This window comes from Stegastes partitus, unplaced genomic scaffold, assembly GCF_000690725.1.
Source record: "Stegastes partitus isolate 25-593 unplaced genomic scaffold, Stegastes_partitus-1.0.2 Scaffold1451, whole genome shotgun sequence".
NCBI classification, from domain to species: Eukaryota; Metazoa; Chordata; class Actinopteri; family Pomacentridae; genus Stegastes; species Stegastes partitus.
This window is the reverse complement of record NW_007579182.1, coordinates 84,184-108,834: the sequence shown is the minus strand read 5'-3', so window position 1 is coordinate 108,834 and position 24,651 is coordinate 84,184. Positions and strand designations below refer to the sequence as shown.

General features: G+C 42.2%; 1 protein-coding gene across 8 annotated transcripts; it reads right to left on the bottom strand.

The window, feature by feature from the left end:
* Positions 1-1,068: 1,068 nt before the first annotated feature.
* On the bottom strand, positions 1,069-24,553 carry c2cd5 (C2 calcium dependent domain containing 5). Of its 8 annotated transcripts, none has more exons than XM_008299703.1 (29): positions 24,219-24,553; positions 23,671-23,779; positions 23,439-23,525; positions 23,092-23,263; positions 22,905-23,000; positions 22,554-22,709; positions 22,215-22,452; positions 19,193-19,353; positions 17,157-17,245; positions 15,146-15,254; positions 11,455-11,569; positions 11,204-11,302; positions 10,965-11,076; positions 10,748-10,827; positions 9,868-10,054; positions 9,616-9,780; positions 7,910-7,954; positions 7,262-7,402; positions 7,116-7,179; positions 6,898-6,959; positions 6,696-6,794; positions 6,465-6,554; positions 6,284-6,362; positions 5,733-5,825; positions 5,223-5,255; positions 4,788-4,919; positions 3,365-3,558; positions 3,109-3,255; positions 1,069-2,973 (listed from the first exon to the last, which is right to left on the bottom strand). In XM_008299703.1, exons 2-29 carry the CDS (start codon positions 23,758-23,760, stop codon positions 2,848-2,850), a joined length of 3,261 nt encoding a protein of 1,086 aa, XP_008297925.1. In that variant the 5' UTR covers positions 23,761-23,779; positions 24,219-24,553; the 3' UTR covers positions 1,069-2,847. The 8 variants fall into 8 exon arrangements, with proteins under 8 accessions (XP_008297925.1, XP_008297926.1, XP_008297927.1 ...); XM_008299704.1 differs by having other exon boundaries at positions 4,818-4,919; XM_008299705.1 differs by having other exon boundaries at positions 4,788-4,889.
* Positions 24,554-24,651: the final 98 nt, after the last annotated feature.

Sequence of the window (24,651 nt, the reverse complement as noted above, 5' to 3'; positions counted from 1 at the left end):
AATTTTATACACAGTGTCACACTGTATGGACATTTATTTCCCAATAGCATTTTTTTAAGGCAAGAAGGTGCAATTTACACGTTGTGTGAATGCATCATGACAAATAGTTTTACCAGCGTCAGTAAATTAATTTTTGAACAAAATAATAAACACTCGCAATGTCGTTTTGCTGAAAATGTGACTTTCTCACTGTTATAAAAAGCAATATCGATTGTTCACTACACTGTGATTAGCTGTGTACGTTATCTTTTTGCTTTACAAATTAAAAGAATACCAATTATGTTGATTAGTCGAGGGACAGAAAGTTACCACTTTTGATAAATGAATGACTCATTCGTAAAAACAAATAAATAAATAAATAAAATAAATAAATGCAAAATGTCCTGATTCCAGCCTCTCAAACAAAATGACTCTCTGCTTCTGTTGTCATTGTAAATTGATCATTTGCTTTTTTTTTTTGTTTTTGCCTGGTGGTAGAGGCAATTCAAAGGCATTGATTAAGAGATGGGGATGGATTTGCATTTCTTAATCATTACAAAAACCATCACTGACAGACTATCTTCGGTAGTTATTAAAGGGCCACTGCGGTCATGGATTAAAGCCTAAAAAAACTCATCTCAATACATCAAAATTACATATTTTTCATAATTTTTTTCATGAAAAATAATTCCGTCATGCCTTAAACTGGTTCAGATGCAACTCTGCACTGCTGCAATTCCCCACTTCCATCTACACAAACCTTTAAATCACCTCCTGCAGCTCAAGCACACCAGCTCACCAACTATTCTGCACTACACAATGACGGATTGTGATTGAGTAATTAAGCCATACAAGTTTAAATTGGAAACCAGTTCTGAAGACACAGTGACAAAAAGTCCCACCCTGCTAGTTGATGGGATAGGTTCCTTATATTTGATACATTATCAAAGCCCACATTTCTGTTTCTAAGGCCAGAGCGAGACTTTACTTTAATCACAGGGTAGCATCTAATATTTCCAGTCAGTGCTGTCTACAGTATTAAGAAAATAGGGTGTTTACAGATGTTATTAGGGATGACAAACAGATGGATCTCCGTATGACTCGAGTTTAATGTGCAAGACTTACCAGGCAAACATACAGATTCATGGCAATAAAAAGTAGGTCTGCATGCTGCTAGTCAAAAAGCCAAAGCATCCAAATATGTACATTCAAGTTTTAAACACAAATAGAGGAAACTGATCACAAACCGCTGATCACACAAACAGATTAGAGTACCACTAAATCTCTGACACAGTGACTCAAAACATCATGAATTCATTGCACAGGCGAAGTGAGCAGTAGGATTCATAAATTGTACGTTACAAAAATACTAAAAATCTGATTTTAGAGAACATTTACACAGTTTTAATTTCAGGTGGCACCGACACTAGAGGATGCTTTTTTTCCCCAGCACTGGACTTGAATGTCAGACGTGGACAGATCAGCAGCAAAAACTCTTTAACATGGACACGAATTCCAAAGCAACAGCAACGAAGCCTGATAAAGGTATGCAAAATTTGACACGGACGATGAACTCAGTCAAAAAGAAGTAGTGATCCTTGAGCTGCAAGTGAAGCAGACGCTGCTTTTATACGCACAGCTCAAGGTTTAATGAAGTCGAAATAATCTCAGTCTTTGCTATGAAATACTGCATCCCCAGTGCGATTTTAGACAACATATCGGTTCCATCTATATTAATTTGACATTATACCATCACCATTTGCCCACTCACTCCAGATTTTTAGATAAAAAGCATACCCTCTGTGCCACTTTATTTCACCATCTTATGATAAAGCAATAAAATCTATGACTTTTCATTTATAAAACAGTCATTGGAATAGAAGGTCATAGCTGTTCGAAAGAGAACATTCTCACGCTACAAAAATATGTGCATATTAGAGCTGTAATCTTGGCCAGTTGTTTATAGATTCATGTAACTTTAGGAAAAAAAAAACACTCGAATAATCTGTCAGAACGATATTTGACACTTGCTTAACAAGTTTGGGTCTTCTGTAGATAACTGTCTGTGAGCAATACTATGACAGTAATACGGACGATTATCCCTCAGCAAATTCAACATAAATCCAAATTAGACATAGAGGAAAAAAAAAAAAGAAACTAGGACACTAATTAAATATCTGATAATTATATATATATAGAAAAAAGGATCACGAATTTGCTTGGACTGTTTGGAACCTAGCTTCAAAATTTGATTGAAATCTGACTTTTCTACGTTGGGTAAGAGCACCAGCCTTTTGAATTTGACATACTCGTCTTGGCTAAAACAGAATCTGGCCACTCATTTCTGAACTGATGAGCCAATAATCTGCAAGAATTTGATGGCATTGAAATCACTCAATCGTAAACAAGCATGTCCCTTTTAACATGGCCATTCGATAATATCTGTGGTTTGTGGACGGACGAATTAGTCATAGCTGCCTCAAGGGTCAATTGTGCCCACACACAAAGAGATGGCAAATATACTGGAACTATGGACGGCTGTAATACAGAGGAAAAGCTAGATGCAGATGGGTCCTTTGGCTGAAATACTCTTAAATTACCTCATTCACAAAGAGCCACATGAGCATCTCATGCACAACTGCTCTCTTTAAACATAGAAAAACATAAAGAGAAACCTCCTGCACACCTATATGAATACAGATTGCATGTTTTTGAGTGCATGAGTAATTGTTCTTTATTACCTGTGTCCAAACCTTGGGATCTTTTATAGAGTTTTAAGGCAAAATTAACATCTTTCAGATTTGGACGGCTAGACTCAGAGAGTGTGTCCACTCAAGACTGCAGACAGAATCAGTGTGTGTTTCACTGTCATGTCGCCCCATCGGTTCCGCTACTACAGGTCTGTCCGATGTTTGTCATCGAAGCTGTGGTCTCCTGGTCAGTTTCTCGGACGCAGATAACTGCATCACCGCTCACATTAATGAGACACTGAGCCTAGAGCGGGAACAAATGCACAAGATTAAACCACAGGGACACTAGTAGCCGTCAGGGCTGAAAATCTAAAAAGTACTTAACTGCACTTTTATGTATGAATGCCTGTGAGTAAATAACATGCATGTGTGTAAGTACCTGGTTCTTGTTAGGATTTTCCATTAACACACACTCTTTCATGCTGTAGGACACTACTGCATTGCCACCCAGGGCTGCTACATGGGCTCGAACCATCGCAAACACCTCCGCTATGAATGAATGGAGGAAGCCACTAACACCGCCTTCCTGCAGAGGAAAAACACACGTTCTGTGTAATGAGGTATGTCTACACCATGGACAGCATGTTCCTGGGGCCATAACACAAAACAGCCGTCTGTACTCATGTTGCTCGTACCTCTCGTAAAGATGTTGTCTCTCTGATAAAGAACATGTTGATGATCCCAAGGTATTTAATGATGCGTATCCCAGGGAGGAAGGAGAGCGGCGTCATCTTCACCACGGTTACTGAACTGCCCCCGAACGATCGACTGGAGCGCAGCGAGCGGGAACGTCCTTCGGGCAGCGGACTGCAGCGCTCCAAAGACGAGACTGCAGGTTCAGAGAGAGCAGGTAGAAGTGCAAGAGGGAGACATGAAAAGAAAACAAGAGAGGGGAGGGGGGGAAAAGACAAAAAAAAAAGGGAATGGAGATACCAGAAAACACTCAAAATGTTGGAAAAATGAAAAACAGATATGAACTTTGAAGCAGTGAGCAATGTCAATGTGGAATGTCCATGCAAAAAATGCAACCCTGTTAGCGCTTCCGCAGCAGGAACGATGTAGGTGAACTTAAGTGTGCATAAGTCAGTTGTCTGTGTGTGTGTTAGATATATGTGTGAGCCGACATGCAAGTTTTGTGTACTTGTGGCGCCAAGACAATCACTTAGAAAGCGTGCACTGCCATGCATTTCATGCAGTTGAGGCAAACAGACAGATACACAATGTCTGCAGACAGACAGACAGACCTGGGCACAGCTGTTTACAAGTGTGAATACAGTATTTACAGTGAAGTACATGAGAGAATATTCCTATTTGTTGGCATTTGTGAGAGAGGCTTGAGACATGGAGACGGACAGAGACAGCTATGAGCTGAGCTGGGCACATGTACACAAGCCAGAGTGTGAAAGATGCTTTTATTGTCTTGCTGCTAATTTACCTGATGTGGCTTACATCCATCAAACCAGGAACCTTCAGAGCCACACATTACTCTTACTGTGCACAGGACTGAAAATCATACTAGCTCTTGCAGAAAAAGCATCGCCCCCAGCCCCACCATGATTGTTAGCCCATGGTGTTCAAAAACAAGTCAGACATGGAATGTTTTAGCATTCACACAGTATACCCTCAAATCATGTCATGTTTTCTCAGCTTAAGTTGATGAAGGGAACTGGATTTGTTAATGCAAATGCAGAATGAAATGAAAGGAATTCTTCCAGTAGTTGTCATCGAGCTGCTGCAATCCATTCAGATTTACAAGTGCCTGGAGAAAAAAATGCTGTTCACTGAATGCAAAAAAAAAAAAAAAAACACAACCTAACTTCCTTCTCATTTGTAATCATGGTTACTGCTGCTACAGGCATTTTAAAGCCAAGCTGTTGATTGTGGATCCCTCTGAGGGGCGGGGCCTCAACTTTCACACTCCAGCTAAAAAAAATAAAAGCCAGTGCTTGATTTACAATGCTCCGCCCCCCAGCGGCATGCATGGAGGGGTGTGTGCATGTATGTGAGCATGTGTGATTGCTTTGTGAGACCGTGTTCTGTATTTGTGGGTATGATCACCAGAGTGTGCTAGAGACTGTGTCCTCCTACTTGTCTTAACTGATCCTCGTCTTATGGTGTGAGCTTTCAGCCTAAGCAGCTCTAGCCAGGTGCTGCATCTGTCTGCAAAGGAACCGTAATCAACGGAGGCAGCTGGAGAGAACACACACACGCAGACAGACACACGCACACACACACAGCCCACACCCGAAACATACACAAACGCAACGACAACAACAACAACAAGAAAAGAAAAAAAAAACAAAAAAAAACAAGACAACAGAAAAACGAAACGAAAAGAAGAACAGAAAAGAACAAAACTGGATGAGGTTTGGGAGCGGTGCAGGATAACTCTGTCCGAGACAAAAGGATGAGAAGTCAAAACAGGGTAGTGTAGTAGTTTTGGTAGCAAGGAGGTGGGGCAAGGGGGAGATAGTGGACAAGAAGGGGGCTTACCTCTGGATGAGACGTTGGTACTCTCTGGCACACCTGTCATACACACACAAACATCATAGTCTACCTTTGCACTTGGCAGAGAGCGAGGAGGCATCAATCCCTTGCTCTTGCCACCCAGCAAGTGTTACTTAGCTGTAACCATCATCTCAAATCTAACTGTTCCGCACATCAACATCCTCCAGCTACGCTCTGTTCTTACTAGCTGTTACTGTGTTCACCTACTGTGAGTGGAAGATAACCCACACTGCTTCACGAGCACGACGTCTGATCTAGACAACATCACACCGTCATCTAAGTTCACGGCAAAACAAAACACGCTGCCCTAGGACACATCACTGTTTATTTACCTGGCAAATGAACCATAACCAGTTGATTTTGGCAGAGCTTTGCAACTGGGGTCAATAAAGACACTGTACCTGAGGTGTTAGTGGAGGAGATGGGCAATGCCTGTTAGTGAAGCAGGGCAGAGGAGGTGGTCAGGGAGCAATTGCAAAAATGGTTAAAGAATACCTGAGATTTTGGAGGACGGCTGAGTGTTGGCAGATGACGTGTCTGCACACAACTCCAGCGGAAACTGCAGCTGCTCTTCAGTCTCACTGGAACCTGAAAGCACAATCACGCACAATCATTCACTTCCTGCTGGGTCCGGTTTCAATAAAAACATCATTCAGGAGAAGATGTTTCTTAAATTTCTTACTCCTCAAACAAAATCTTTTTTAAATGTCTCTGAGGGGCAAGAAGCAGCTCAACTCAGAGAGACAGCTTAAAAATTGTCCCAAGATACAATCAATAAACTTTCTGTTTTAGTTTCAAGCTATGGCACAAACACAAGTATTTCTATTGTACGTGTAAAAATCTTTCTTTAAAAATGTTTTAATGCTGGACTAATGACTACAACATATTAAACTGGGTGCTTCCCTTCAACTAAGCGGTGATTCAGAAACTAAGCTAAGCTAAGATAAACTGCATGCACTCACATTAAAGATATTTTGAACTTTGGGGGGAGTAGAAACATTTTACATTTGACTAATTAAAAACACAAATCTTTGAACCAGACAAACCTTTGGTGATGGGCTTGTCTGCTGGCTTCTCCTGAGTCTGGTCCTTGTCAAACGTCATGGCAACCGCTGTCACTGTGACCTGGATGGGAGGCACAGAGACAAACACATATAAGAAAAACCTACATTCTTCAAATACGCTGAAGATGTTCAGGCAAATTAGAAATGGCCTGAAACGTCTCACCTGTATGAGTTCTTCCTCTGGCACTGCGACAGTGAAGTTGAGATGACAAAGACAGCAGGGGATCATGGAGCGCAACTTGAAGTAAAAACTCTGAAACAGACGTGATGATATGTAGATTTGTAAGACTTTACTCAGAACACAAGCGCAAATATCATTACAAACAGAGTAGCAGTTTGCCCGCTGCAATGGATGAGCATGGCACTACTAACAGACCAAAAACAGACTTCTTACCTTTAGCAGATTCTCACATAGATCAGTGAAGATCTTGTTTAAGCCTTGGTTAGTGAGATTGGCATTGCTCAATCTAAAGACCCTCACTGATGTAAACATCTGTAAGAGAGAGAAAAAGAATGACACTGCATAAACTAACAAAAGTGCTTTATTTCCTATACGATTTATACTAAACCACAGCTTTAGTTATGTGCAGTCGCACCTGTATTCCTGAAGTCCAGTTATAAATCCCAGGCATAATTTCAGTGTTGCAGCTGTAGAACCCTAAAGGCACAAAAGTGGAAATAGAAGCAGGAATGATGAGGCAGAGAAACAGTAACATTTGTTAGTGCTTTGACTTTTGCAGGAGATAACTGACTAATCATGTGCAGTGTGTAAAGACGTATTGTAACTGCTGTAGGGTCAGTGTGAAGCACATACCTGTGGGAGGATGTGCATCAGTGAGGAGGGAGTGGATGTCCTCTACAGCATCAGTATCATCAATCTACAGAAGAGAGAACAAACAGTTACTTTTCTCTATATAAATAATTGCATTAAATAGTTTATTAACATATACAGAAACACACCTCCAGGACGAATGCATCCTTTTTGCCATGGGACAGATCCAGTTCTGACAGTTCGTCAGAGCTTTCTGAGTGCGAGCGAAAAAGTCTGGATCGTTGCCTTGGCTCGGGGATCGGAGAACCCACCCCTTCCTCTGTGAGCTCCTGCAAACAAAAAGACAAAACATCTGAGCAGATGGGATGTTGAGGGGAGACCACCTCAGCAGCCCAACATCTGCACCTCACATCTGTCGTGACTGTAAATCTAGTAGAACTGCTATGTTAGTAACACTCCACATGCTCACATTTGCCCAGTCAGCTTTATTGATACACAAACACACATGGCTGGGGTTAATTTATGAATCAAGAAAAACAAGGAGTGGCTGAAACACACACACACACACACACGCACCATAAAAATAAACAGGTGAGAGTGTGATTTTGCCAGACAGATGGCCATCATACAAATTCAATAAAACGAACACAATGAGTCTACAGTGAGTTCCCTCGAGGTAACACTGGTGTGGGTTACACATTGTCCTGCTCCCAGAAGTCCCCAGTTAAGAGCTGTTACACAGTCACAGTAAAAGTGGTGTAGTATTACGATTAATAGAGTGAAAGGTTTGTCATGCTTTGCTGTGTCTCACAGCTAAAAGTTGACATGCTCAGTACCATGTTTATGCCGCAGAACACCTCAGGGTCCAGGGCAAATAATTTCTTTAATGATCAAAGAGAGACAAGAGGGGTAAGTTTATCATGATTCACAAAGAACAGACTATACAGTCCAGAGCACAAGTATTGGGACAGTTACACATTTTCTGATCTTCAGATTCTGTACTTCAGCACAAGGAACCTGAAATATAATCATGAATAATGCTTTGAAGTTCCACGTCTCAGGCTAAATTTGAAAAGATTTACATAAATATAAACTGTGTGGGAGATACAGTGCCTTTTTAACAACGTTTCTGAAGTTTGGAGCGTTCAAAAGCAACTGGACAGACATGCACTAAATCATCATATATAATATTATGTGAAAACCCCTTCATGACTGAAGCCTTCGACTCACATTACATCACCACCAGATGATTAGTATCTTCCCTGGTGATGTTTCACTACAGCCACCTTTAGCTCTACCTTGTTGTGGGATCTCTCACTTTAATCTGGTCTTCAGCAGGTTGAATGCAGGTCAATCTGATTGACATCAGGTGACTGTCAGTTAATCCTCTCCACCCTGAAAGACCCTTTGCATGTGTTGACCATATGTTTGGGATCATTGTCTGTATGAATGATTAGATGCCAATCAGTTTTGGTGTATTTGATGGTAGCAGACGCAGATTGTTCCTGTATACCTCTGCTTTTAAACCAATGCTGTCAACTAGTAGCCATATTTAACCTTGCTATAATAAAGCATTGCAGTGTTTTATAGATGTAGTGGTAGGCTTTGGATCATAAGCTGTTCCTTTTTTCTTCACATCTTTGGTTGGCTTTTGTTTCATCGGTCAATATAACTTACTGGTTTTGTATGTTTTTATGAACTGCAACCGGGCTACTCTGTTCCTGTGGTGAACCTATTGTCTTCTTCACCTGCATAATCACCTCTTGACTCCTCTGAACTATGACAGGCACCTAAGAAACCTTTAGTAGCCACGTATTTAAGTGCTTTTAAACTCTTGGTAAACTTACTGAAATTTAGCCTGAGACTTGGTCCTTTAATGTTGCATCCAACATACAGAGCCTGAGGAACAAAATATCTGTACCTGCCCAGATACTGTCCAAAAACTGGTCTGGACAGTATATTATGAATGATTACATGATTGTAACACTGGAAAATAATGCCAAAATAATGGAATACACTTCGGCATCAGTTTTATCTGTCTGTAAATAAGCATCACTGTACTTAAAAATAAATTAAAACCAAATTATAAAAAGGTGTCACACTGATTAAAACACAGAGGCACGAATCTTTGCTATTTATGGCCATAAACTGCTTTGTCAAAATAGCTTCCTCTTGTTGTTCTGTTTGTTATGAAGATGACAGAAGCTGCAGATAAACGAATGACGTAACAAATTTATCAGGGTATGGCTAAGTTTCCAACAAATCCAAACAACATAATTAAACCTTTTGGTTAAAACAGATTCCCAAAGGCCTTTATTGACAGTATTTGTTTTTGTGTTGAAGAGTCAGCTATGTCATGGGGTGCTGGCTAACAGGAGTCACAATTTCCCGAGTGACACCTTGGCTACTGCAGTGTTGAAACAATGTAGAAACCCATTTTGCACTTAAATTCTTCCATAATTGTAGAGACTTTGTAGACTTCATTACAAAGCTCACCCTCCATAGAATCATATACTGTATGATGAAGTGTTGTGTATCTCACCGGAGGGTTTATTTGATAGAGCTCTTTGTTCTTGGCAATGGCGTCATTGATCCTTTTCTGTATGGTCAAGATATGGTGCTCATTGCTCAGATCACCGGGAGTCTTGCCCGCAATCTGGATACCTCCTGGTGCAGGCAGGGCTGTCAGGTACACTCCTGTAGCAGACTGAACACAAGCACAAATTCAAATGGCTGAGTTGCACCACATAAATATTAGGCTTATTAAGCTCTTAGCTAAAAAATGTTAACCTACAGCTAGACCAAGGAGCATGTTCTCGCCAACGCTGATCTGTATGTGCAGACCAAACAGGGCATTCATGTTCCGCAGCTTCAGCTTATTCATCAGCTGAGTGTGCAGCTCATATTCCATGAAAGGCAGCAGGTTGGAGATGGCCGTTGCATTCACTTCTCCCTGGGCTTTCTTCTTTAGGCGACACAGTCTAGAGAAGACAAAAGGCATCTGCATTAAAAGAAGCCCTGAGGGATTCACAGGAATTAAATACATTCAGTGTCACAAACCAAAATGCAGTGTGTATATTCCTGATCTTCAACAGACATGTTTAATGTATTTCCCTATTTATTAAACACTTGCATTTGTTTTGTGCATTTTCTGTAATATTTTCAATGCAGCATTATTTAATTAATGTTTGCATTGGCATAATACCGCCACCTGTAGGTCAGTGTTAGGACTGTGCAGTGCATCGCTGGCATGGCTGCATGCAAAAGATAAACAAAACCGGGACCCGCCCATAAAAACACAGGTCCACAGGGCCTCTAGAGGTCAAAACCTCCAGAAGGAAACTAACTAATTTTGATCTTTGATGTAAGGGTACATAGCTTACCCTCAAGGAGATGCGTTATTCAGCCTACATGTTTGCTCTAGTGAACATTATTAGATAACATCTGTGCAAAAACCAAGTGATTTAACTTAGCAGTCCACACATGTTTAGATCTTTTCTTTACTTCACTGCACTAAATGTTGCTCGTATAATAATACCTTATAAATCTTGCTAGTGCTACCTGGCATATCCTTAGTTAAATCAGTGTTTTTAACATTTTAAAAGGGATGGGAGCCTTTCAAAATGATGATTGTTAACTCTGAGAAGTCATTGTGTCCTTGCGAGGGGCTTTACCTGGCCTGGATGAGGCAGCCCTTCCCTGTGACAGCTGCTTCTGGTGGCAAGTCAATTGTTGTGAATAGCACATCAGGAACCTTGAAAAAGCAAAGTTAATTCTTACTTTTCTTTCACCGAGCTACATTTATACACTGGAAAACCAGATATGTCTACAGCTTGAAAAACATTTTGATTTTGGTAAAAAGAAAAAAAAGAAATGTGCTGTCTTGGGTACCTTTTGCCTTCTGCAGTGGTAACAGTAGGTGAGCTGGGCAGGAAATGGCATGTTGAGCTCATCATACGGGATGTGACAGAAGCCACAGCTTGGTGGAGATGGCTCCTCAAATCTGGCCAACAACACAAACCACATGGCATCAGCATCCATAACCCAGTCCGAAGTGTATTATTATGAACTGTATATGCACAAGAATGTACATTAAGTCTTTGAATCAAACTGATACACATGAACACAACCTGTGGTCGGTGCTCCCGATGTCTAGGCAGCCTTCACGCATGTACCGTGGATTCAGGATGGCTGCTGTGCCTGATGCCGACAAAATACACACCTCTTCACTGTGTTGAGGAGAAATCAAAGAAGAAACCAAAGGATGGGGATGAGTACAGGACATGAAGCTTAGTGTGTTTAAGACAAATTAACAGTTTTATACCAAACACAGACAGAACAAAAGGGCAGTATTTCGCCCACGTAGTTATGTATTACATACCAGATGCTTGTGCTCTCACTGTACCCTATAACAGCATGGCAACCAAGCGCTTTGGCATGAGATTTGATCTCCTGGCGAATCTCCTCCCACCAGGCATCACGAGTTTCTGGCTCATCTGCAAAACACAAAACTCTGAATCAAACAGCTTTCACAAAATATTTCCAAATTGGCTGCATTATCTATCAAAACCTCGCTGAATACTGACATCTATGTATGAATAAACTAACACTAAACACAGTTAGAATTTACAAAATGAGTGCCCTCACAGGTTCAAAGACACAAACAGGAAACTAATCTGGAATCTAAACTGACTGCTTTGACTTACCAGAAAATAAACAGTCAACAGCACAGTTTGTATTTTCTGATGACTTATGGGTTAAATGGCGTATCAAAGCAAGCCAAAATCAATTATCATTTTGTAAAACAAAGTGACACTGAGAATGGTGTATTTGAGGATGATGATGAAGGCAACTTCAATGGTTAGATTAGTTATGTGTGTTCTTGGTGGCATTCCTTCAGTGCACATAATCTAAAACCTTTTTGTCTCTCTCTTCTCTTTGTCTCCTTTTGGTCAGCTGCACTAACAGAAAGGCAACAGGAAAGAAACACAGCCACCAGCATTAAATAAGTTTTGGCTGTGGTGGTACAAAAAGAACAATCTTGCTCGCCGGTTAAAGAGAAGACACTGTGCCTGGGTTGTAAATAAGTGTTTCCTATCCTGGTGGCAAAGGTATTAAATTCAAAAGGATCGAGCCTTCATCATACTTCGGCTAAACCATGGGTGTGTTTCAATAGTCTGATGAGGCTTTGCTCCAAACACCTCTGTGATATTGGCATTGTTCAGAACAGCCCAATCATTGCAAGCTGAGAGTTCAATCTCACTCATATGGTAGTTGTAGGTCCCTGAACAAAGAGGACATGAAGGAAGCTACATTAGAGTATTGAGCTGCACCCCATGACTCCCTGGGAGGGCTACATGCTGACGGAGCCCCAGAAAGAGAGAGAAATTCAACTGCTAGGTGAGACAGGGGAGAGGAATGAATGAGGGGAGAAGAGTGGGTGACCAAACTGAAGAGATGAAGAATAATGACTGATGGTCAGGCATCAGGCCCACGAGGTGGGTTCCTTTAAACCAGAAGCAGCATGTCATACAGGCACAGGCTCACCAACGTGCACGCTCATGACCATGTGCGCGCTCATGGGCAGAGAAGGGCCATATTCATTCACCAGAGTCCATCAAATCTAGTCTAGTTTTTAGGTCAGGGAATTGTGAGGATTATCATACTTCCTCCATTCCCCAAGCTCGCTGCTTTCCCTCCATCCCCATCACACATCCCAGATCCAGTTTTAATTTTCCTCAACTGTCACCCACCCAATCAGTCTGCCTTCCATTCATCCATCCATCCAGTCATCCATCCATCCATCACGCCTTCTCTCTCTCGCTCTCTCTCTCAGTATGAATACGGCCCAGTGAGTTAGGGATGCACATGCCCGGTCAGTGGCTCTTTGACACAGAGTAAACCTCCTAAACCTCCTCTGGTCTAGACAGGTTTGACCACAAAGCCGAGTCAGGAAGCGTTAGAAACAGCGCTGGGACAACGTTAGGGAAGAGCTGCAGCTCTTCTGTGCAGCAGGATGAGCTGGGTGGGGGGTAGCCAGGCCAGGCTGGATGGGGTGGGGTGGGGACACAGGGCATGCTCAACTCAGCTCAGCACACACTCACACAGATTAAAGAGAGGAGGATGGCAGCTCACTGAATCGGTTTTTAGCGATACACTGTTAGGCTATGTGGAATTCATTGGTGGATATTTAAAGTAGCTGCTCTGTGTTGGTTGAATTTCTGTGTCGGGTGAAGGCTAAGAGGGGCATTTAGCTTCACTGAGCTGCCATCACTCCTGTGGGTGAGAGCAGTAAAAGGGGGGAAATACCTGCAGTGACACTATTCCAGTCTAGCAGTTTGTATGAGCGCGTGTTACCCAAGGCTGGGCCAGAACACACCGTTAGTACAGAAAAGAGAGAGAAAAAGAAAAGAAGAGACAGTCTAACAAACAAGCACAGCACAACAGCAGCACTCCACAGTCACTATGCAAAGACAGACAGCACTTCACAGTCACTATGCAAAGATAAACTAAATTCAGGCCTACTAAAAGAATCTCAAAGAAGAAGAAGACTGATGAGGAAAAGAGGAGAACAGAGATGAGTAAAAGCTTCAGGCCTAGCTAAAATTTTGAAAAGATTTGAGGAGAAGAGAAGCTATACAATACAAAAAGGAGCATGCAGTAGCAGTCTAGCTCGAGTATACTCACTATACTTTAGGTGCCCTGTGGAGTTTTCTTGCAAACATGTTTACACTGAGAGTGTCTCCCCAAAATGCAACATGTATCCTCAAAAGTCTATCAAACTTTCCTCAAAAAACATTTGTGTAGCTGATGTTTAAACATTTCAAATCACTGCTTGTTACTGTTGGTCAACTGAATAGCATCAAATAATCTGCAGAGTATGAATTGCATTAACTGAAATGACAACCGAAACAGAAACATATTCGTAAAAGCACTGCTTCCTGGTGCTACTTGCGGTCAAAAACTCCACAGGGTACCTTTGATGTTGCTCTGTAGTTGAAAGGCATAGCAGTAGTGAACAGGGCTCTTTTCAGATCGGTTACTAGGTTAAACCTGAAGTTTGGATCAGGGAAAACTATGTAATTTACCTTTGTTTAGACAACAATACTGCGGGTTTAATCATTACATGTCTACAAGTGAAATCCTTCTGCGTAGTTTGTTTTGGTTCCCTTGTCCACTTCTGAAAAGAGCCCTATTTATCCTAACCCACCCACATTTATCAGCACTCATCTTTCCCTAAATTCTCAGACATCCTTGATTCAGTTGTCAAAGAAAATTAAACCAAGCAACTGGCAAAATTTCTGAGGCTACAGTGTGGACTCATCTAATCCAACACGGTGAACAGGAAGAGCTGACATAAAGCGCAAATGTCTGTCATTAAAATTAGAGGGTATATATAACAGAAGAACACAATGAGTTCAACACTCGAAACTCAAGGCAGCATAAGACACCACAGAACCTCACCATAATGCCACCTGCAGCCAGGCAACACCACACAACAGAAGTAGCAGGCAACAGACTAGAGCCATGCACCACTATTGCACCTCACCCCGAGGGGGCAGCACCACAGCACACGACAACACAGCGACCAGAGCGCACACACACACACACACACGCACGCACACACAAAGCCATCACATGACCAACACAGCCTACTAATTACACAAAGCCAGTCAGTCAAACCACGAGGTGAAAGTTGCCCCTATCCATAAAACTGTTTGACACAGGTGATGATAGCCTATCCTCGAGTTTATTTCCATCAAACTGCTGCATACATGGCTGCAGCCTCTCAGTGAGACCAGGAACAGCTTTCACCTGCTTTAGGACTCGTACATAACTGAGGTCTTTTATTTTATTTTTCTAAACAATCAAACAGATTGGGACTAGGACCATACACAGGAAAACTGTGCAACACAAGAGGATCATGGGTAGCGTTGACTAACAGCCAGGTGCAACAAGACCACACACTCTCGTGACACAGTAGGTCAATGGAAGAGCTCATTAATAGAAACTTCACAGGACAATGAACGAGCTACATTAGAACCGTGTGTGTTTGCGTGCGCTGAACTCACCGGGGTTGTGAATACGGTCCAGTAATTTAACAGAGCGAGCGCTGACCACTCCTCCGACATGAACCAGAAAACCAGGTGGGAAAGATGTCAGAGTGAAGAAGGGGAACTCCTGCAGATAGAAAACAGTCAAGTCACTTACAGAAAGGGAAAACACACTCTAGTGTATTCCAGTAAATCATATTTAGTATCAGCACCATGATTTTTAAGTTGTAATAGGTATACAATTAAATTTTTAATATATATATTTCTCAAGATTTAAAGTCTACAATATTAGAGTTTTGTTGATTATTTAAAATCTTCCGATGGTGTATAACACATACAAATATGATTTTCAGATATTTTCAAAAACACCTACATACAGTGTAAGAATTTCAATAGGCAACCTACAAAACCTGTCACATGTAAAAACTGAAAAATCTAATCTTTTAACAGTAGCGGAAGGCACAGCAACAAAAAAATCGTTAAAATAAAAAGTCAGAATCTAACAATAAACTTTAGATTTAGTTGTCTCCCTAGGAATATTGCAAAAGTTCACTGATTGAACAAATCTGTTATCTTTTTTTTAAAGTCCCAAACACTACGTACTAACCATTGTGTGCAGACTTAAATGACAGCACTGTTACAATTAGTGGAAACATGCAGCAAGGATTGAGTGTGATGAAGTCATGCAATTTGTACCCCAAGGGATTCCCCAATTGCTCCATTCCAACCTACATTCATAGACACAAAACTCAAAAGCATTTCAAATGGATCTGGAAGTGACTCGGAAAATCTATTCTACATAAGTCCTAGATATATTTTTTTTAAATTTACTGATCCATTCAATCCTTTCAAATCTATATACATGCATTCATTAGATTTGGTGCTGAAAGTGAAGGACACACACACAGACAAAGTAGTTTGTGGCTGAGGATCAGTAGTCTAGTTTACATGCTGGTCTCTGTCCACAGGACAGCTGGTCCTCTGCCTCCAGTCAAATCATGTGATGCAAATCCATGCATTCACTCACGAGAGGAGCAGGAAATACTTGGACTGCCTGTTGGCATCTTGGTATTCATTCTAGGTTGAAGTGATGACCACCTTTACAGGAAAACTGAGGGACGTTGTGATTTCCAACCATGCAGGACCGGTATGTGATGAATGGCTTTAGTGGGCAGAAATCAGGCAGGGCTACCACTAATTTCTTTTTTTGTCCAGAGCTCCAAAAAAGGAAGATAGCTACTAATTTGTCTGATAGCTCCTCCCACTCGGAGCCAGGAGGCAAGAATGAGGTGATGAGGTGAGTGTGCTCATTCCTGTTGTTGACACAGGAAACCAAAATCAGACTCAGGAAAAGAAGTCAGAACGGAGGAAGGTGTTCAACACGAGTATCTTGAGGACACACACACACAGTCACACACACCCCTTCAGAGTCGAAGGGAGCACAACTCCTAGCCTCCAGTCCTCTACCTAGCATATCTGTGAATCTTTTAGGGTGCAGTGGGTGCCAAGCAAACGTACGTACATGGTCACCCAAGGACCCACTGCCATTTTGCTCAACACAACACTACACCTTCAAGATCTACAAACAGCAGAGGAGGGTCGGATTAGGAGTTGACTCAGACTGGGTGGTGGCCATCAGCTTGTTCGGGGTGTTAGGGGAAAGGTGGAGAGTGAGAAAGTGTCACACTGATGGGACATACCCTGGCGTTTAACAATAACCCAGAGGAAGACGCTCCCTGAGTAGCACAAGTGGTCAAGAGGACAGAGAAAGTGGACATTACTTGGTCTTAAACAGACCCATCCCCATTAAACACCTGGCCAGTGTAAATGAGAAATCTTTCACAAAGATGCAGCTGTGTGAAAAGTATTGTACGACCCCACGGGCAGACATCTGAGGCACAAACTGTACGTCAAAGCCTCTACAGTCATGCTTAGATCACTGCGATTTATAGCAGAGTTTCGGCTCAAATGTCTGCAAGTGGGGTGAGTCTCTAAATAAAAGTGTGAGCAAGTGTGAGCGTCACCGTACCCTCTGCTCGAGAGCCGTCTGCGTCTGTTGTCTGAGCAGGGTCTTCAGCGGCCCTGCCTCCTTCCCAGCGCTGCCCCCACTGCCCATTCCTGATCACAGAGGAGAGCCCGGCTTCAGTTTTGTCACTTTCAACACATAGCACAATGGACTAGAAAGTCAATCAAAACGTCACGTTGATTAGAACATTGCAGTATTAACCTTATTTATGACCAATAAAGTAAAAAACCAACCTGCACACAACACGTGAGATTAAGAACAGTAGAGAAACCTGCTCTAGCCTTATCCTTATACTAGCTTAAGCTGACCATTTTTCTAAGTGCACTGAGAAACACATCAAACCACATGCTGCGGTCGAAGAATCCAGAGTAGGACTTTATCAGTACCACAGTGGGCTCTGTGCAGTTACACCACACATGCTGAGTTAAAGTTAACACCGGTCAAGACGATCTTGGTGTCGACAGTTCTGCTGCTGACCCAATACACAAGAGAGACGCCAACACTTTGCTGTTATGTGATTCTGTTACTTGGTGACACACTGCAGTCCTACTATACCGGAGGCTGCCAGCAGCAGGTCCTCAGTGAAGGACACGCTCTTTCTCAGCAAGGCACAGTCTGAGTGGATGGAGGAGGGAGGGGGCGGGGTTGTCGCTCTGGGGGCAGAGCCATGACCACAGCCCACTGAGCCAGAACCAGGAAGGGACAGAGTGTCTGTGGAGAGGGTGGGGGAGCTGGGGCAGAGGAAGATCCCAGGCCTGCGTCTCACTGACTTGGGCCCCTCTATCCAGCAGAGACACAGATGGAGGGTGCACAGAGAAAAACAGATATATTGAGAATGGACAGGCAGAGAAGCAGTGAGGATGGTGGGCAGAAGCACAGCAACTGAGGAGGGAGAGAAAAGCGTGATGAGGAAAAAAGCGAACACAAGCATAGAGAAATTAAGTTTGCAAAATAGGGATAACCTGTCGCCAGATTGGGGAATTCGACTGGAATCACTCATACTGACCTTACGGAGTACATCAGACATCAATCATGACAACACTAATCCACATGAGTTAGCAAAATTTAGTAAATTACATTAATTTACCAATTGCAGATTGACAGTTTTTTGTTTCATAGAATGCATGACCTCTAGTTAACATAGATAAGAGTGATTCCAATAAGCTACTTCCAATATATATTTTAATTTTGGGGAAAAAGAAACCACTGTCACTCGATATCATCTGGTGAGCTAAGTTAACTGTAATGAGGAAAAAATTGTGATTCAGTGCATGCCTAATGGAAAAGGATCCGAAAAGGTGCAGGAAGGCAAGTTAACCCAAATGAAACTGTGAGTTAGATCTGGAAGTCAAATGAGTAAAAAGGCAAAGAATAACAAAAAGGCTAAGAGAAATAGAAGATGACAGAGAAGAGGAAACATGGAAAAAAGGAAGGAATTGGTAAGCAAGGAGGAGGGATTTGGGTTCAGGGGGGACTGAATCCTAAACAGCTGGGGGGAGCAGCTGTGGTGAGAAGGTTCTTCAGGCTATAAGGCAATCATTGCTGGGCCGTGCTAGAATGTGCTCAGGTTGTCTCTGGGGCAGACCAAACTTACCGTTTCCTCAATGATTAACCATAATGGCTGCTAATGAAGAAGTGGCCTTAGAACAACAACAGCCCTCATGAGACACAGTGCTTCTACGACTACAACATCAGGGAGACAGGACTAATGCAGGGATCTGGTGCGTCTTCACACTATAAAGCACATGATTTATACAAATTATGTTTTGTTTTTTGTCAATGGTGTAAAGCAAGAAGACACACCAGGCCACTGAGGACAGGTAGGGGGACAGGGCACAGCTAAATAAAGATTAACGATACAATTTACAATAAAAACAATGTCAAACTCAATCGTGAAAAAAATGTGAAATAAACAAATGAATAAAGAAAGATTAAAAGAAAATAAAAATAAAAAACTACCACCATAGTAGCACCACAATGAGGTGTAGGAGTAGGGAGGGATGAGAACGGGAAAGGGGGACGGGGCCAAGTATTCTTACCCGTCTTGGGCGTCAAACTGAGGTCTGTGTCTGATGATGAGGACTGGCGGCTGCATGGCTTGGAGGGAGAGAAAGGGGGAGGAGAGGAGGAGGAGGTGGGGAGGGCTCTGAAAGGGGTAGGCGGGCCGGAGGACGAGGGCAGATCCTCACCAAAAACCGGCCTGCCAGGAGAACATGACACACACACATGTCAGTCACCACCTCAGCCTCTGACTGTCTGTATGTGTGTGTGTGTGTGTGTGTGTGTGTGTGGGCGTATATGTGGGTGTGGGTCAATGCTGGCGTCGAGTGGAGAGGTGGCTTTCTTTTTTTTTTAATGTGTGATTTTGTTTGCTTTGGGCGAGGTGTGTTTGAGGTGCTACAGATGGCTGGAGAAAGAAAAAGCAAGCGTTGAAAGCAAAAAATAAATAAAAAATTAAAACACAAAGAAAAAGCTCACACACACATACAAATTAAACTAAAGAAAGCAACATGGCAAAACACAAAAAAGGTCAGAATCAACAGAGGATGACAAGCTGAAGCATGTGTCCCAGTAGAGTGAAGCAAAGGTCAGGTGACTGTAGAGAGATCACAGGCCCTTCGTCCGAAAATGATCCAACTGGGAACCTGACTGCCCGCCCCGTGATACTTGGAAAAAAAGACAAGTGGAGGGAATAGTGGCTAGTATCAACATCTAATCTTCTCTCTGACTAAGGGACTCAAGCTCTGCCTTCCTTTTTTCTCATCCCTGATACCTGTCCTCACTGCAGCTTTACTTCCTTACTATCAAAGAATCCACACTTCAGATATTAACTTTTCTACCTTCCATAAAAACATCAACCATCGCTGCTTTTCCATTTAAAATTTCCTGTCTTTTTTTTTTTTTTCCCTGCACCTATTTCCTTCCCTGCCTCTGCGTACCAGTGAAGATGAGTGTGGGAACAGAGACAGAGAAGTTCTGGGACAGTCTCTGGGTGCTGCAGACCGAATGCACTGGACTGTTGTGGGTGGAGCGGCATCCGTGGGCAAGGGGAGACCTGGGCCGATCAGCACACAGAGAAAGAGAAAGAGAAAGAGGAAGACGCAGGGCCGATTTGGACACAAGCAGTGAGAAACGTCCCGGTCCGAATGTAGGCAGAGAGAAATAAAGAGACGCACACAAGAACCAACACAACACAACATTGCAGTAGAGTGAAAAAGGAGACAAAAAGGAAAAGAACAGCAAAAAGAGGGCTTATTTTTTTTCCTCCTGCTTTTTGCCCTGTTATTCCATTTAAAAAGTCATGTGGAAGCAACGGGAAACTCATGCGTAGCTCTCAGCTTAACATTCTCAGTCGCACTCAAACATACGGACCAGGGATGCAAACAGAAAACAGATGACAAAGGCCCAAACAGGCTTATAAATAAGCATTCACTGGGGGGAAAAAATTAAAAATACATCCGTCTGCCAAGCCCTTATTACGACCAAAAGCGACAGAAAATCAAACATCAATGACTTTGATAGTAGATTAATTGTTTCTAATAATAACAAAGCAAAAATGCTCACCAAATGCCTTCTGTTTTGTATTGCTGTAAAATGTCTGACTGGTAATCAAACAATACAAGTCACCTGAGGACCTTGTTTTTGGCTCTGAGAGTGTGTGATGGATGTGTGTTGCTATTCTTCTAACTATGATTCAGCCCTTATTTTTTTCTTTTTCTATTTTTAAATGCATCTTTCCGTTTTGTTGAGCCAATAAAGTCCTTCTGCGATCAGAAAATGTTTTTTTAAAAAAGAAGACCTGACTACATCTGCAGCATAAACTGTGGCAGACAAAATAGCTGACAGCAGATAATACTAAAGTATCATCCAACAGAAAAAATATATATATATATGTGATTTAAATAATCCCAAAAAGGTAAATAACCAACCGTATGTAACCAATATGGTTATTCACTTTGTGTAAGGAATGAGATTGTCAAAAATAATAATACAAAACTGCATGATGAAACTGTATTATTGTAGTGAAATGATTCTTTATACTTATTAGTGCTGAATGTTTAGCATGAGCTATTACAAAAGTGACCTTTTTATTTCAGCTTAAATTACCTGAGCAGCAAAAACAGATTTACTAACGCAGGATTATGTTGTAAAATCCCTAATCATGATACATTTAGTTTATTAAATAAACAGTTAAAAAGAAAATTGGGTTGGAAATATATATATTAATAATATAGTATGTAAAATGGTAAAATGCAGCCATGTTCACATGTGGAAAAGGAGAAAGAGAGCGATAAGCTGACTCTTGATCTTTCCTCTCATCACATAGTTCCATAATTTAGTACATAATCAGTACACTTCCTGACTCTGCGCCTCACCAAAAATAGTTGTCTCATTCAACTTCCCATATTTCAGCCGTTACAAAATCTAAGTCATCACCAAAAGGTGTTTACATCCCTGATACACACAATCTCACCCACACACACACACATACAGACACACTATATAAATGCAAAAAAGAGGCACACATGCACTCAACTGTAGTTATGCTTACAGTAGCTGATAAAAATCACAAACCAACCACTCAGGGTGGGGACAGCAGAACAAACTGAGGGGAACACACTGTTAGAGGATGAGCAGAACACATGTGTGCTAGATACTCACTACAAGACGCAGCACTAGAACATGCAGAGGCAGAGCAGAAAGCCATGCAAGAGCGGTCTAAAAGAGCAGACAAGGGAGGAGGGGGGTTGAGGATGGCTGTGTGTGTACTGTACATGTGTGTGTCTCAGGTTATGTTGTGTGCTGTTAGTTTCATGATGCAATACAGGTGACACAACAGACACACAAACTACAAAGGGAAATCATAGATACTGAGACACACACAGGGCTAACTGCTAGTATGTACACAAAGTCAGATACAGTACATTTCATCCACACGCTCTCCCTCTCTCATGCACACACATCGATCATCTTTGGCCGTTCTCACAAACTACGTTTGCAGTGAAACTTGCACATAAAACAGAGGTAGTGTCCATGCTTGTGCTGTTGGTTCATACTCACTCCTTTCCGTCTTTAGAAGGGGAATTGCAGGCATTGGAAGCAGGGGCTGTGTTAGGGTGCACGTGTGTGTTGGTGTTGGGAGCGCTTCCAGAGCTGAGTTTGTCCAGCGTGCAGGCGGTACCTATGGCCCGGACCACCAGGCCCGACTCTCCCTCCAGGTCGAAACACTGCAAGTAGCCCACCACTGCATTCCCACCCATCTCCAGTACCTTAAGCCCTATTTTCCTCTGCAGTTCACCTGAATAGGGAAGTAACACACATCCAGGTTAACACTAGGGGAAGAATGAGAAATTCCCCTTTGTCTGATAAAAAAAAGTGGATTAGAGGAAGTTCTCTTACCAGACATGAGAGAGATGAGCCTCTGACGAGCCTCATTGGAGGCCCGGGGAGTTCTAATACGGTCAATCCACTGGTACTCTGGGTCTTCATTCACCACAAGTTCCTCCACAAACCCATGCACCATCGCTGCCCGGTAGCACCGTGGAATGGATGTGGCTGATGTTCAAAATGAAAAACCACCACAGAGAGAGAAAGAAGTTTAGATTTAATGACTAAAGTTTCTTCTAAACTTTTCTCCCATTTCATTTTGAGCACAATTGTTAAGCAGCCAATCGTTGTTTGCTGATACACTAAATTCACTGACACAGTTTGTAATTTTGTTCATCTTGAGATGAGTGAAATAAGACATACTGCAGAAAAACTTGACCCCACACGATGACTGTCTGAAGCGGTTCAAATCGTTGAAGAGCTCCACTTTGACGAGGACATTGATCTCCCCTCGGATACCTAGTGACAAATGGCAGAGAGAAAGACAATGCAATAAGAAACATAAACATAAAGATGTTATCATTGTGATCCCATTAGAGGATTCCTCTACCGTGGATGGTATCATAGATGGGAAACCAGCCAGAGATGACAGAAGCAGCCTCAGTGCACAGAAGCGGGTCGATGTCAATGTAAACTTTCCCTATGGCATCGTTAGCACTGTATGTATCGTGATCCAATACTGTGATCTGCAATGGCTCATCCTGCAAGTCCTCATCATCAACCTAGACAGCAAGAGGAGACAAAGAACAAACGACAAAAGGGAGCAGAGATAAGACACTCTCTTATTAGGAGATGTTAGAAATACTGAAGCTTGATACAATCTATCTATGCTGTGTAATGCAATAACTAGTACCACGACTGCTTAGCATGTTTATGAGATGCTGCGATGTCTTTTACCTCAAATTTGAACCATTCTGAGTTCCACTGAGGGTTTAGAGATTTGGGACAGACATCCGTTTTGAAGGTTGTGTTTCCAAACTTGACCTGGGGAAATAAAAGGCACAAGGTACAACTGCTTTACTATTTACAATATACAATGTTTATATGCCACAATGTCATTATATGTAAGTAAAAAAGTGAATGATTTCAAGTTTTAAAAAAGCACATTAGCTTAAGCATCTTCACTTACCTCTACAAAAGCATCAGTCAGGTCACTGGCTCTGTCCATCACAGGCAAGTGGCGCCCTGCCACAATTTTGGCCTTTAGTTTTCCAGGCATGATTCAATTTAAAGTTGATCTGCGAACAAATATGAATAAAACAATGGCTGTGTGTGCTGTAATCAACGCTGCAGTCACCATCAAAAGTGCAGACTGAGGAGCGGGCATATGTTGTTGACAGCATGAAGAGCCCCTTCCTCTATTTACAAGCTCACTAGCAAACATGCTAAGTTCCTTTAGCTAAACTAGAATTTCTATTTAACTTTAAATAGCTTATCGACTCGGAGGTATCTATTTTACCGCCGTTTAGAAACACGGCAGCAACTATGAGTTAGCTAGATTATGTTAGCAAAGCCAGGCTAGCACGAAAAGCCACTTAGGTTAACTGCATTGCAGTCAGAATCTCTTTAGCTCTAGTTACCTGATCGGCCATGTTTTTACAATCACTCGGCAAAGCCAACACCTATTAAACAACAACATATGCTTGCAGCTCTCAGTGCAAACAGTATCATCCTTACCGAGTGCTACAACATGAAGAGACAGCTGTCAAAGCGGCCGCGGGCTCGTTTTACTCGGACATTACCGTTGACAGCCCACCGTTCGTCTGACCTCCGTGTCTCTCCCATAACACGACACGTTAGTTCCCAGTGCACCAAGCAGGAAAGTGTCGTTTAAGTTGGAAATATTCACCGGCTGACACCACTCCCATAAAGATACTGGTGCAGGTTTTAGAGCGTCGTTAGGATACGCTCGTTAGTTATTCCACATGCCCCTGTTTAGCGCGTAAAGACAACAGCTAGCTTGGTGAGCACAGACCCATGATGAATGAGTGCTCAGGCGTTAGCGTGTGCTGCCTTCAAGTACACCTCGTAAAGATGTAATTTACCAAATAAACGTTACAGTGATGTTGCTCAGGTTAGGGAAAAAAGAAAGCAAATTAAAAAAAAACTA

Coding starts and splice junctions, on each gene's coding strand:
- c2cd5 (XM_008299703.1), bottom strand. CDS start 23,760: ATGCCTGGAAAACTAAAGGCCAAAATTGTGGCAGGGCGCCACTTGCCT. Junction 4,920..5,222: donor TACCAACGTCTCATCCAGAG/GTAAGCCCCCTT, acceptor TGTTCTCTCCAG/CTGCCTCCGTTGATTACGGT. Junction 3,559..4,787: donor ACAGTCTCTAGCACACTCTG/GTGATCATACCC, acceptor CTGAACCTGCAG/TCTCGTCTTTGGAGCGCTGC.